This window comes from Carcharhinus amblyrhynchos, chromosome 11 (assembly GCF_965287045.1).
Source record: "Carcharhinus amblyrhynchos chromosome 11, sCarAmb.v2.hapA, whole genome shotgun sequence".
Taxonomy (NCBI): Eukaryota; Metazoa; Chordata; class Chondrichthyes; order Carcharhiniformes; family Carcharhinidae; genus Carcharhinus; species Carcharhinus amblyrhynchos.
The window spans coordinates 604,483-618,362 of NC_137334.1; the positions used below are offsets into that span (position 1 = coordinate 604,483).

General features: G+C 42.2%; 1 protein-coding gene across 1 annotated transcript in view; it reads left to right on the plus strand.

Moving 5' to 3' along the window:
- The window catches only part of LOC145349812 (atypical chemokine receptor 3-like), a 46,009-nt gene extending 35,973 nt beyond the window's left edge, over positions 1-10,036 (plus strand). Inside the window, exon 3 of the mRNA XM_080198358.1 lies at positions 6,107-10,036. Coding sequence (XP_080054484.1) covers positions 6,133-7,230 — 1,098 coding nt within the window. The 5' untranslated portion in view covers positions 6,107-6,132 and the 3' untranslated portion in view covers positions 7,231-10,036. The remainder of the gene's footprint in view (positions 1-6,106) is intronic.
- Positions 10,037-13,880: the final 3,844 nt, after the last annotated feature.

Sequence of the window (13,880 nt, forward strand, 5' to 3'; positions counted from 1 at the left end):
GACTTTTGGATAAGTACATGGAACTTAGTAAGATAGAGGGTTATGGGTGAGCCTAGTAGACGGGACATGTTCGGCGCAACTTGTGGGCCGAAGGGCTTGTATGTGCTATAGTTCTTCTATGTTTCTATAATACATTTAGTTCTCTCTTCTGAATCATTAATATATAATGCGAATAGTTGGGGTCCTGATGAAGGAGCAGTGCTCCAAAAGCTCATGCTACTAAATAAACATGTGCACTTTAATCTGGTGTTGGAGACTTCTTACTGTTTTTAGAACCATAGAACATTACAGCACAGAAACAGGCCTTTTGGCCTTCTTGTCTGTGCCCAACCATTTTTTGCCTCGTCCCACTAACCTGCACTTGGACCATATCCCTTCACACCCCTCTCATCCATGTACCCGTCCAAGATTTTCTTAAATGTTAAAAGTGAGCCCGCAGTTACCACTTTATCCGGCAGCTCATTCCAGACTCCCACCACTCTCTGTGTGAAGAACCACCCCCACCACCCCACTAATATTCCCTTTAAACTTTTCCCTCTTCACCCATAACCCTTGTCCTCTAGCTTTTTTCTCTCTTAGCCTCAGTGGAAAAAGCCTGCTTGCATACACTCTATCTATACCCATCAAAATCTTATACACCTCTATCAAATCTCCCCTCATTCTTCTACGCTCCAGGGAATAAAGTCCTAACCTATTCAATCTCTCTCTGTAACTCAGCTTCTCAAGTCCTGGCAACATCCTTGTAAACCTTCTCTGCACTCTTTCAACCTTATTAATACCCTTCCTGTAATTAGGTGACCAAAACTGCACACAATACTCTAAATTCAGCCTCACCAATGTCTTATACAACCTCACCATAACATTCCAACTCTTATACTCAATACTTTGATTTATAAAGACCATTGTTCCAAAAGCACTCCTTACGACCCAATCTACCTGTGATGCCACTTTTCAGGAATTATGTATCTGCATTCCCAGATCCCTCTGGCCCACTGCACTCTTCAGTGTCCTATCATTTACCTTGTATGTTCTACCTTGGTTTGTCCTTCCAAAGTGCAATACCTCACACTTGTCTGCATTAAACTCCATCTGCCATTTTTCAGCCCATTTTTCTAGTTGGTCCAAATCCCTCTGCAAGCTTTGAAAACCTTCCTCACTGTCCACTACACCTCCAATCTTTCTACCATCAGCAAATTTGCTGATCCAGTTTACCACATTAACATCCAGATCATTGATATAGATGACAAACAACAATGGACCCAGCACTGATCCCTGTGGCACACCAGAGAAGCAATCCTCCACTACCACTCTCTGGCTTCTTCCACTGAACCAATGTCTAATCCAATTTACTACCTCTCCATGTATACCTAGCGACTGAACCTTCCTAACTAACCTCCAATGTGGGACCTTGTCAAAGGCCTTACTGAAGTCTGTGTAGACAACATCCACTGCCTTCCCTTCATCCACTTTCCTGGTAACCTCGAAAAATTCTACCATGCACAAAGCCATGTTGACTCTCCCTAATAAGTCCCTGTCTATCCAAGTATTTGTAGATCCTATCCCTTAGTACTCCTTCCAATAATTTACCTACCACTGACGTCAAATTTACCAGCCTATAATTTGTCGGATTACTTTTTGAGTCTTTTTTAAACAACAGAACGACATGAGCTATCCTCCAATCATCCGGCACCTCACCTGTGGATACCGACATTTTAAATATATCTGCCAGGGCCCCTGTAATTTCAACACTCGTCTCCTCCAAGGTCCGAGGGAATACCTGTCCCATCCTGGGGATTTATCTACTCTGATTTGTCTCAATACAGCAAGCACCTCCTCCCCTTTAATCTGTATAGGTTCCATAACCTCCCTACTTGTTTGTCTTATTTCTGTAGACTCCGTGCCAGTTTCCTTAGTAAATACGGATGCAAAAAACCCATTTAATATCTCCCCCATTTCTTTTGGTTCCGTACAAAGCCGACCACTCTGATCTTCAAGGACCAATTTTATCCCTTACTATCCTTTTGCTCTTAATATACTTGTAGAAGCTCTTAGGATTATCCTTCACCTTGACTGCCAAAGCAACCTCATGTCTTCTTTTAGCCCTCCTAATTTCCTTCCTAAGTAGTTTCTTGCACTTTTTATACTCTTTTTTTAATAGTTGTTAATGGGATGTGAGCATTGCTGGCTAAAATGCCCTTAAAGAATCCAGTGGTGAGCTGCCTCTTGAACCTCTGCAGTCCGTATGGATTCCCAGGAGGGAGTTGCGGGAATTTAACCCAGTGACAGTGAAGGAATGGCAATATATTTCCAAGTCAGGATGGTGTTTGGCTTGATGGGGAACTTGCAGATAATGGTATTCTCATGTACCTTCTGAGCTTCTTCTGCTAAATGATTTAGAAGGTGCTGCATGAGGAGCTTTGGAGAGTACCTGCACTGCATCTTGTAGATGGTAGACACTCTTGCGTCCATCACACTTTGTGCAAAAGTTCTTCCTTACGTCCCCTACTGCCACTTATCTTGAATATCTTGCCTAGTTCTAGAATTCTTCACCTAGGGAAACAACTTTATCCCATCCACTCTATCTCTTCTCATAATCTTGTACATCTCTATCAAATCACCTCTCAGTTTTTGTTCTAAGGAATATAATCCTAATCTATTCAGTCTCTTCTCACAGCTACACTTTCTTAGCCCTGGCAACATTCCTCTAAGCCTCTTCTTTGCCACTCTCTCCAGAGCAATTATTTCCTTCCTGTATAATGGTGACCAGAATTGTGCACAATACTCCAGTTGTGGCCTCACCAGTGTTCTATTTAATTCCAACATCATACCTTACTTTAATATTCTATACCTCTGCCAATGAAGGAGAGCATTTCAATTTTCCAATCGTGCCCCCCACATTCAGATCCAAATCGTTAATATATAACACAAACAGCAAGGATCCCAACACCAAGCCCTGTGGAACACCATTTGAAACAACTTTCCGTTCACAAGGGTATCTGTCGACTATTACCCTTTCCTGTTGCTCATCCAACTTTTGATCCAGTTTTCCACATTACCTTGTATCCCATGGGCTTTTAATTTTTTTGGCCAATCTTCCATGTGGGACCTTGTTAAATATCTTGTCAGGCACACAATATCCACTGCAATATCCTTTGTCAATTCCTTTGTGGTGGGTGCCTGGAATTCATTGCCGGGGGAGGTAGTGGAAGCGGATACAGTAATGTCTTTTAAGGAGTGTCTTGACAAATACATGAATAGGATGGGAATAGAGGGATATGGTTCCCAAAAGGGTAGGGAGTTTTAGTTACGTCGGGCAGCATGATTGGTGCAGGCTTGGAGGGCCGAAGGAACTGTTCCTGTGCTGTAATTTTCTTTGTTCTCTTTGTTCTTGTCACTTCTTCAAAGAATTCAATTAAATTTGTGAGGCATAACCTTCCTTAACAAATTCATGCTAACTGTGCTGATGTTTGAAACGAGATGATTAACCTCCAATCACCACAGTCATCTTTTGTGCCACGTATGACTCCAACCAGCAGAGAGGTTTCCCCAATTTTCATTGATTCCAGTTTTGCTAGGATTCCTCAATGCCATACTCAAATCAAATGCTGCCGTGATCTTAGGGGCAGTCATTCTCCCTTCACTTCCGTTCTATTGTCCATGTTTGAACCAAGACTGTAATGAGGTCAGGAGCTGAGTGATCGTGGCAAAACCCAAACTAAGTGTCAATGAACAGGTTATTGCTAAGCCACTTGATAGCACTGCTGCTGATCCCTTCCATCATTTTACTAATAGTCATGAGTAGACTTATAGGGTGATAATCCCTGGGTTGAATTTATCCTGCTTTTTGTTTATAGGACATACCTGGACAATTTTCTGTATTACTGGGAAGATGCCAGTGTTGTAGTATAACTGGAACAGCTTGGCTAGGGGACGAGGCAATTCTGGAAGACAAGTTTTCAGAACTATTGCTGTAATATTGTTAGTGCCCACTGTCTTTGCAGTATCCAGTGCCTTCAGCCATATCTTAACACCAGAAGGAGTGAATTGAATTGGCTGAAGACTGGTATCTGTGATGCTGGGGACCTCCAGAGGAGGTTGAGTTGCATCATCCATTCAGCACTTCTGGCTGAAGATTGATGCAAATGGTTTAGCTATAACTTTTGCACTGATGTGCTGGGCTCACCCATCATTGAGGATGGGAATATTTGTGGAACCTCTTCCTCCAGTGAGTTGTTTAGTTGTCCACCTCCATGCACAAGTGAATGTAGCAAGACTGTAGAGTTTAGATCTGCAATTAGCAGGGCATGGCGGTGATTAGAATATGGTTTGAGATGTTGCTGGACCAGTTAACACTGTCTTTGAATAGTTCACAGTGAAATCTGAGGTAGATTTGGCACTGGTCCCCTGTCATATTGAGCTATGACCTCTGAGTTCAGTACACTCTTCCCAAAGGGTAATACCTGGTGATCCTTTCTCTCTTCCTTTTTTTGGTGCATGTGGTTCTTCCTCCATCTTCTAATCTAATGCCCTCCCTCTGGTCTCCAGCTGGTCACAGTGACTTGTCTCTATAGTGCCTGCATGCAAAAATGCCATGTCTATCTTGTATTTTCCTCAGCATAAAGCACAGTGTACTTTTCTCAGGCATTATATTCTTTCTGCCAATTTGATATCTGAGTTTGTAGGGGCAAAAAAAAATCCTGCCAAATGCAGTGACTCCACTCTCCTGCTCCCTTAGGTTAGAATCATAGAAACCCTACAGTGCAGAAAGAGGCCATTTGGTCCATCGAGTCTGCACCCACCACAATCCCACCCAGGCCTCTACCCTATATACCTACATATTTATCCACTAATCCCTCTAACCTACGGATCTCAGGATACTAAGGGGCAATTTTTAGCATGGCCTATCGACCCAACCCACACATCTTTGGACTTACACGAGAATGAATATTTACCTCCTTGTGGCAGTTAGTACAACATCTGAGCAAATTCCAAAGGGATCTCTGCACCTTTCCAAAAGATTATTCCTGCAATCCAAACAGATTGGCAAAGTTCAGATCAGCTTCTGCCGGGTTTAAACTCCACACGTCATGTCTCATGGTCCTACTTCACCAAAATCAGACATAAGTGGAGAAACTGCTTACTTGTATTGGCAATTGCCTCCACAAAACAAGGACAAGCAGACCCTGGCCCCATTCCTCCCTTGTGCATATGTTGGGAACCATTTTCGGGGGCAGGGCCTATGTTTTGGCCTCACGCACCATTTTCAAATGAAGCGGCTTTGCATCATTTCACAGATTCAGGTCTGTGAGTTCAAATTACACCATGGTAGTTTGAGAATTTGAATTCAGTTTCAAAAATTGGAAATATTAAATTGATAACAAAGTGATCATGAAGCTTTTGGATGGTCATAAAAACCCAACTGGTTCACTAATTTCCTTTAAGGAAGGAAACTTGCTGTTGTTGGTTGGTCTGGCCTATATGTGATTACTGTTCCATACAAACATTAACATTAACTGACCTCCAAAGTAGCCTCGCAAGCCACCGAGTTTACACTTTTAACAGTGATGGGAGATAAGTGCTGAACTCACCAGTAACACCGATGTCCTGAGACTGAATCTTTTAAAAAGTGCAGAAATTTAAAGAATTTATTTTTAACAGAAAAGTATCAGCCTTAAGAAATTGCCCAAAATCATCCTGTAAAGCATTTTTAGTTCTGTCAGAGTTGGAGCTTGATGAAAGCATCTGCTTTCCATGCCTGTTGCCTGGAACGTGGTGACTCTAATGTTATCTTTATCCTTCAGATTTGAAATCACGTATTACAAACTGGTTAAACTTTATTTAAATTAGTTCAGTACTGATATAGTTACTGATATTTCTGGTGAAATAATACTGGTTAAGTTGTTGCTTTATTTTGTCACACTTGTTAAAAATATTTTTGGCTGATGTCATTATCATCTACTGGAACACTTCACCCCCAATGTTAGCTTTCCCTACTGAAGAGGGTATGAAGTTATCTGTGAGGAATACTGGTAATTTTGCTAAGCAGATAAAAAAAATTCAATGAATCAAAAATATGAAATCTTTAGAATTTTCTTTGTTTTTACAGCACGTTCTCTCTGAAATCTGATCATCATGACAGCTGCAGATTTAATCACCTTTTGGGATTATTGGGATGAGCAGAACATTACCACAATGAATCAAACCTGGATCACCTGTGTAAATGAGTCTGAATGTTTGACCTGGGAGATTTTTCATTGTCTGCAGAACTTCTCTAGGAAGGCAATCCTGCACACCATATCTTTCTTTTATATTCTAATTTTTGTCATTGGCTTGGTGGCTAACAGTGTGGTGGTGTACGTGAACGTGAAGGCAAAGCAATCAAGACATGAAACCCACTTCTACATCCTGAACCTGGCTATTGCAGACTTGTCTGTCGTGATCACTCTCCCTTTCTGGGTGACGTCTCTCATTCAACATGGCACGTGGCCGTTTGGAGAGTTCATGTGCAAATTTACTCATTTCATCTTCAGTGTCAATCTTTTTGGTAGCATCTTTTTCCTAACGTGCATGAGTGTGGACAGATATATATCAATGGTGTGGTTCCGAAATTCCATTGACCAAAAGAAAAAGTTGATCCGGAAGGTTATCTGCATGTTGGTTTGGATTTTTTCCTTTCTTATATCACTACCAGATTTATTTTTCTTGGAAGTGACTCTCAGTTATCAGGCTGAACCCATTTGCCATTTGGCTTATCCTGAGGAAAACTTCAGGGAATGGATGGCTGGAATCCAAATAATCTGCATCATCATAGGTTTTGTTATCCCATTTGCAATTATTGCAGTTTTCTATTTTCTCCTTGCAACAGCCATCCCAATCACAAGTGACCTAGAAAAAAGAAATAGCCGAAAGATAATATTTGCCTATGTGATCATTTTCCTTATCTGTTGGCTCCCCTACCACTCAATTCTATTTCTTGATGTTTTGTGGTTTCTAAATCTTTTATCTTTCAGTTGTCAGCTGGAAAATTTCATATATGCTTCTTTTCATATTACTCAGTGCCTATCCTTGGTACATTGCTGTGCCAATCCCATACTCTACAGCTTCATCAATAAAAACTACAGATATGACCTCATGAAAGCTTTCATTGTCAAATACTCTGTCAAATCTGGTATCTCGAGGCTTAAGGATACAGCAGAAACAGAGTACTCCTTGTTGGAGACAGTCTCCTAATATAATTATCACTCTTTTTGATCAGAAACATTGCCTTCTAGTTCACAGCAGTAACAAAGCAGTGTTCGATTCAATTGTTTAATTGCTATCATAACCAAGTGTTGAAATACTTGATAGATTCTATAGGGTAAGAACACAAATTTTGTTTCCAATTGAAAGGGTTGACATGTTCAAGCATTCAAGCAGTTAGTCTACCAATGCACAAATGTGTCCTTGACCAGTTACTGAAGGGCTACATGAATCTATTTTCAGACAAGCATGGGGTCAGCTGTGCTGTGAATGCTGAATATAATTGTGTTAATTACATCTCGCTGGCTAGCTATTCTGTTTTTACAAATTTACATTGGATCAACCCATAACGTTGCACTTAACCAAAGATTTCAAAAGGATGTTGGGTCAGCACATGAGAGAAATAAACTTGCAAAGCTCTGGGGATTGTATGGGGATTGGGACTGTGTGGATTGTTCTGCAGAAGAGCTGGCAAGGACTCAATAGGCTGAATGGCCACCTTCTGTGCTTTCAGGACTCTATGACCAATGATTATATGATAAGGTCATCTTCAAGGTGTAATAAAGTAGCCCCCTAGCTATCAGAGCTGGCTGATGGCACATGTTACTTCATTGCATTTGAGATACACTTACACAAAATCTGTGTGGTGCTTCTGTGTGAGGGAGTGCTGCCCTGTTGGGATGCCAGTGTTCAGACGAAATATTAAACCAAGGTTCAGGTGATGTCTCAGATGGATGCAACTGGCCCATTATGCTATTTAGATAAGAACTCAGTTTTCCCTGGTATCTTGGCCAAAGTTTATCTTTTGACTAACACCACTAAAGCAGATTATTTGCTCATTGTTATTTCTGAGGCCTCGTTGTGCACAAATTGGCTGCTGCATTTCAAACTTTTTTTATTCATCTCCAGGACGTGAGTATTGCTGGCTCGGCCAATGTTTACGGCACATCCCTCACTGCCCTCCATTTCATGTACATTGCAATAATGACTATATTTCAAAAGTACTTCACTGACTGCAAATAACCTTAGAATGTCTTGAGATTGTGAAAAGCTCTGTGTAAATGCAAGCCTATTGTTTTTACAATTTAATTGATACCACATGAATATCCTGTGTTGTAATCATTCTGTAATTCTATACATAGAATCCTGACTTCTAATTTTGTTTCAGTCTCCACTGGGAAGAACCTGGTTTCTGTTTGTTGTAACGAAATCTATGATTGCGCTGAGATCAAAAGTTCATAGATCTGAGTTTGTTTTGCACTTGAGTCACTCGGTGATTTTTTTTTTTGAAGCGTCCGTACAAGAACGAAATTCCCACTTGTTATTGTGAAGAGGTTGGATTCGGTTTTCAATTGGTGACTTTAGCTTCTATTCCACTAGTTATCATTAAAGGTATCATATTTTGCTGTGCAGTTGGTTTGTCAAAAATATACATTTTTTAAAAGTCTGTTATACCTTTTGTATGTAGAACGGTCCATATCTAGGATTGTTTTTCAGTTTTGCACCTGATTAAAAACTTCAGGTAGTTTAGCTATGAACATTGATTAAACCAGATTAACCTGGAGACTGGAATCTAGATGAAGGCTTCAGAAGGTTGATCAATCATACCTAAAGGAATGGTTGAGGAGTCTGGGTCTGTGCTTGTTGGAGTTTGGAAGGATGATAGGAGACCTTATTGAAACTTACAGGATACTGTGAGGCCTGGATAGGGTGGATGTGGAGAGGGTGTTTCCACTAGTAGGAAAAACTAGAACCAGAGGGGACAACCTCAGGCTAAAGGGACGATCCTTTAAAACAGAGACGAGGAGGAATTTCTTCAGCCAGAGAATGGTGAATTTGTGGAACACTTTGCCTCAGAAGGCTGTGGAGGCCAGGTCATTGAGCGTCTTTATGACAGAGATAGATAGGTTCCTGACTGATAAGGAGATCAGGGTTATGGGGAAACAGCAGGAGAATGGGGATGAGAAAAAAAAATCAGCCATGATTGAACAGCAAAATAGACTCGATAGGCCGAGTGACCTAATTCTTCTTCGATGCCTTATGGTGTTATAATAGATTGCTGAGCATGAACAGGTTGGCGCCCAGAATGTTTCAAATGGGTTGAAACAGAATATGGATTACAAGGAAGGATATTAGGTTTTGACCGTCTTTTGTTAAAGACAGCTCTGCTGTTGGCAGCCAGAATATTCAGTATTGTTAAGTGGTTGTGGAGGATTGCTTCTCTGAGTGGAGGCCTGTGACTAGTGGAGTGCCGCAGGGATCAGTGCTGGGTCCATTGTTGTTTGTCATCTATATCAATGATCTGGATGATAATGTGGTAAATTGGATCAGCAAATTTGCTGATGATACAAAGATTGGAGGTGTAGTGGACAGTGAGGAAGGTTTTCAAAGCTTGCAGAGGGATTTGGACCAACTAGAAAAATGGGCTGAAAAATGACAAATGGAATTTAACGCAGACAAGTGTGAGGTATTGCACTTTGGAAGGACAAACCAAAGTAGAACGTAGAGGCTAAATGGTAGGACTCTGAAGAGTGCAGTTGAACAGAGGGATCTGGGAATACAGGCACAGAATTCCCTAAAAATGACGTCACAGGTAGATAGGGTCGTAAAGAGTGTTTTTGGTACATTGGCCTTTATAAATCGGAGTATCGAGTATAAAAGTTGGAGTGTTATGGTAAGGTTATATAAGGCATTGGTGAGGATGAATTTAGAGTATTGTGTACAGTTTTGGTCACCTAGTTTCAGGAAGGATGTGAATAAGGTTGAAAATTGCGAGTCATCTTGAAGGGAATTGCTTGATAGAGCAGACGCAGCACGGTTTCATTAAAGGGAAGTCGTGTCTGACAAATTTACTGGAGTTCTATGAGGATGTGTCTAGGGCGGTGGATAGAGGAGAGCCGGTGGATGTGGTCTTTCTGGATTTTCAGAAGGCGTTTGACAAAGTACCTCACAAGAGGTTATTGCAGAAGGTCGAGTGTCATGGAGTTGGGGGTAGGGTGTTAGCGTGGATAGAGGATTGGTTGTCAAATAGGAGGCAGAGAGTGGGGTTCAACGGGTGCTATTCGGATTGGCGGATGGTGACTAGTGGAGTGCCCCAGGGGTCGGCGCTGGGGCCTCAGCTTTTTACCATTTATATAGATGATCTGGAGGAGGGAACCGAGTGTAGAGTGTCGAAATTTGCTGATGACACCAAGATTGGGGGAACGGCAAATTGTGCGGAGGGTGTGGAGAGTCTGCAGAAGGATCTAGATAGGCTGAGCGAATGGGCCAGGAAATGGCAAATGGAATTTAATGTTGGCAAGTGTGAGGTGGTCCACTTTGGTAGGAAGAATGGTAGGAAGGACTATTACTTACGGGGCGAAAAACTGCAGCACGCGACGGTGCAGAGGGACCTCGGGGTCCTTGTGCATGAGTCGCAAAAACCCAGCTTGCAGGCGCAGCAGGTGGTCAGGAAGGCGAATGGGATGCTGGCCTTCATAGCGAGGGGGATTGAATATAAAAGTAGGGAGGTCTTGCTGCGGCTATATAGGGCATTGGTGAGGCTGCAGCTGGAGTACTGTGTGCAGTTTTGGGCGCCGCACCTGCGCAAAGATATTTTGGCCTTGGAGGGAGTGCAGAGGAGGTTTACTAGGCTGATACCGGAGTTGAGGGGGTTGAGCTGTGAGGAGAGGCTGAATAAACTGGGCTTGTACTCATTAGAGTTTAGAAGAATGAGGGGAGATCTCATTGAGACGTATAAGATGATGAATGGGATGGATAGGATAGAGGTGGAAAGACTCTTCCTGCTCAAAAAAGACAGTAGGACTAGGGGGCACAGCCTCAAGATAAAAGGGGGGCGGTTTAGAACGGAGTTGAGGAGGAACTTCTTCACTCAGAGGGTGGTGAATCTCTGGAATTCTCTGCCCGTTGAAGTGGTGGAGGCTGCCTCGCTAAATATTTTTAAGACGCGGGTTGATGGGTTTTTGATAGGAGAGGGGATTAAGGGTTATGGTGAGAGGGCAGGAAAGTGGAACTGAGCCACGACAGATCAGCCATGATCTTATTGAATGGCGGGGCAGGCTCGAAGGGCTGGATGGCCTACTCCTGCTCCTATTTCTTATGTTCTTATGTTCTTATGAAAGAGTGCAGAGAAGGCTCACAAGGATGTTGCCAGGACTTGAGAAGCTGAGTTACAGAGAGAGATTGAATAGGTTAGGACTTTATTCCCTGGCGTGTAGAAGAATGAGGGGAGATTTGATAGAGGTGTATAAGATTTTGATGGGTATAGATAGAGTGAATGCAAGCAGGCTTTTTCCACTGAGGCTAGAGGAGAAAAAAAACCAGAGGGCATGGGTTAAGGGTGAAAGTAGAAAAGTTTAAAGGGAATATTAGGGGGGAATTCTTCACACAGAGAGTGGTGGGAGTGTGGAACGAGCTGCCGGATAAAGTGGTAAATACGGGGTCACTTTTAACATTTAAGAAAATCTTGGACAGGTACATGGATGAGAGGGGTGTGGAGGGATATGGTCCAAGTGCAGGTCAGTGGGACGAGGCAAAAAATGGTTCAGCACAGACAAGAAGGGCCAAAAGGCCTGTTTCTGAGCTGTAATTTTCTATGGTTCTATGATATCCGTGTAGCAAGTTGGCAATTACTAATTAATCTTTTTAAAATAATATCTTTGCGTTAAACTGACTTTACTGTAATACAACATCACTCAATGTAAAGATGTAGTTATACTGAAAATGCATCAGTATGCCTGGCTGCATTGATGTTAAAATATATAAACTGTACCAATCTTGCACAGTATTACCGTGGTCTTTCAATAAATGATATGTACAACATGTAAGTTCTATATCCTGAATTGTTAAGTTCCAAAACACTCAAGCATACTTACCAATAAAAGCCATTGACTGCAAACTGTATTCACAAATCCCATTCTGGGTGTTGAATCATGTGTGAAGGTGGTGAGAGCTCCGCTGTCTGCAAAAACTGGGGAGGAAGGGAGATGGCCCTGATGACTACAAGGTGAGTGGGGAGAGCCCCCATAACTACAAATGAGAACACTGATCTCTGTGGGGGAGGCCTTGCATATAACTTTGAGGTCAGGATACCCTTTAAAAACAGTGCCCCGATCTCAGAGTCCTGGCATGTTTAGGCCACACCCCTCTAGCTGACTGTGTGATCCTCATGGTATGGAGATGCCGGCGTTGGACTGGGGTAAACACAGTAAGAAACACAGACAATGTGAATGGAGAGAGGGTTAAGCACAGGTTAAAGAGATGTGTATTGTCTCCAGACAGGACAGTTAGTGAGATTTTGCAAGCCCAGGCAAGTTGTGGGGGTTACAGATAGTGTGACATGAACCCAAGATCAGGGCTGTTTGCATTAATAATCCTCCTGTCCGTAACAATATTTAATAAGCTTGTTCCAGGAAAATAAATTGTAATCAGGTGATTAGAGAGAGGCAAGTGGCAGTAACAATCCCAGAGAGGATATTCCTCCTATTTTGATTCTTATCCATTCCTCCATGATTTTCTACTTTTTAAAATCAATTTTCAATTTCCTTCTATTTTCCATTGTGGATATGGACATGAATATGGAGGCAGTGATATTCCAGCATCCGTGATGATGCAGCCCTGTATTAATCATAGAATCCCTACAGTGCAGAAGAGGCCATTTACCCATTTGTGTCTGCACCAACTCTCTGACAGAGTGTCTTATCTTGGCTCTCTTCCCCATCCTATTCCTGTAACCCCACACATTTCCCATGGCTAATCCATCTAATCTACATATCTTGGCACACTAAGGGGCAATCTATCCTTGCCAATCCACCTAACACACACATCTTTGGACTGTGGGAGGAAACCAGAGTAAGGAGGAAACCCACACAGGGAGAATGTGCAAACTCCACACATTCACCTGAGGTCGGAATCAAACCTGGGTCGCTGGCGCGCTGTGAGGCAGCAGTGCTAACCACTGTGCCACTGTGCAGCCCCAACTTTCCACCTCTTCTGCTTTACTTCACTTTCTTCTTCTTCTAATGAAGACACCTGTCTTTTTTCATCAGTCTGCGAGAATGAATTCCACAAGCAAGGCTGGGCCCAAAGCACATCTGATATTGGGAGTCGGGTTTCATCTCCAGGCAGCTCGTTAGCAAATCAACTTTGTCATTTGTTCTGTGATGCTTCTTTTTGCTACCAAAAGAAACGGAGAGTGTACATGAGCTTGCCACTCACAAAACTGCCTCCTGATTAATGTCTGGGAATAGGTGTGGCATCAACAAATTTCTAGGCTATCATCTCTGCTGAGACATTGTTCTTTCTACAAGCAGCAGTTACCCTCCTGTAGTCTCAGGGTCTATTCTTTGTTGTGAGTCTGAGCTGTGTGTGTTGATAGGGTGAAGCTACTCTGAACTTCATCCAATGTCTACAAATGTATATTTGTAAATTTCCAATAATAATCATTAGCAAACAGAAAACTGAGTTTCCCCTTCCTACCTGAGAGGGACAGAGGCCATTGCAATGTCCAGGTTAAAATCAGGTAATCTAGCAGATTGGTATTAAACTTGGGAATCATTCAGGAAATGACCCTATTATTAACAGCACAATTTTAGTGCATGGAAGCTAGGATCAGCCTGTTTTTGCCTCATTTTCTTGCTTTC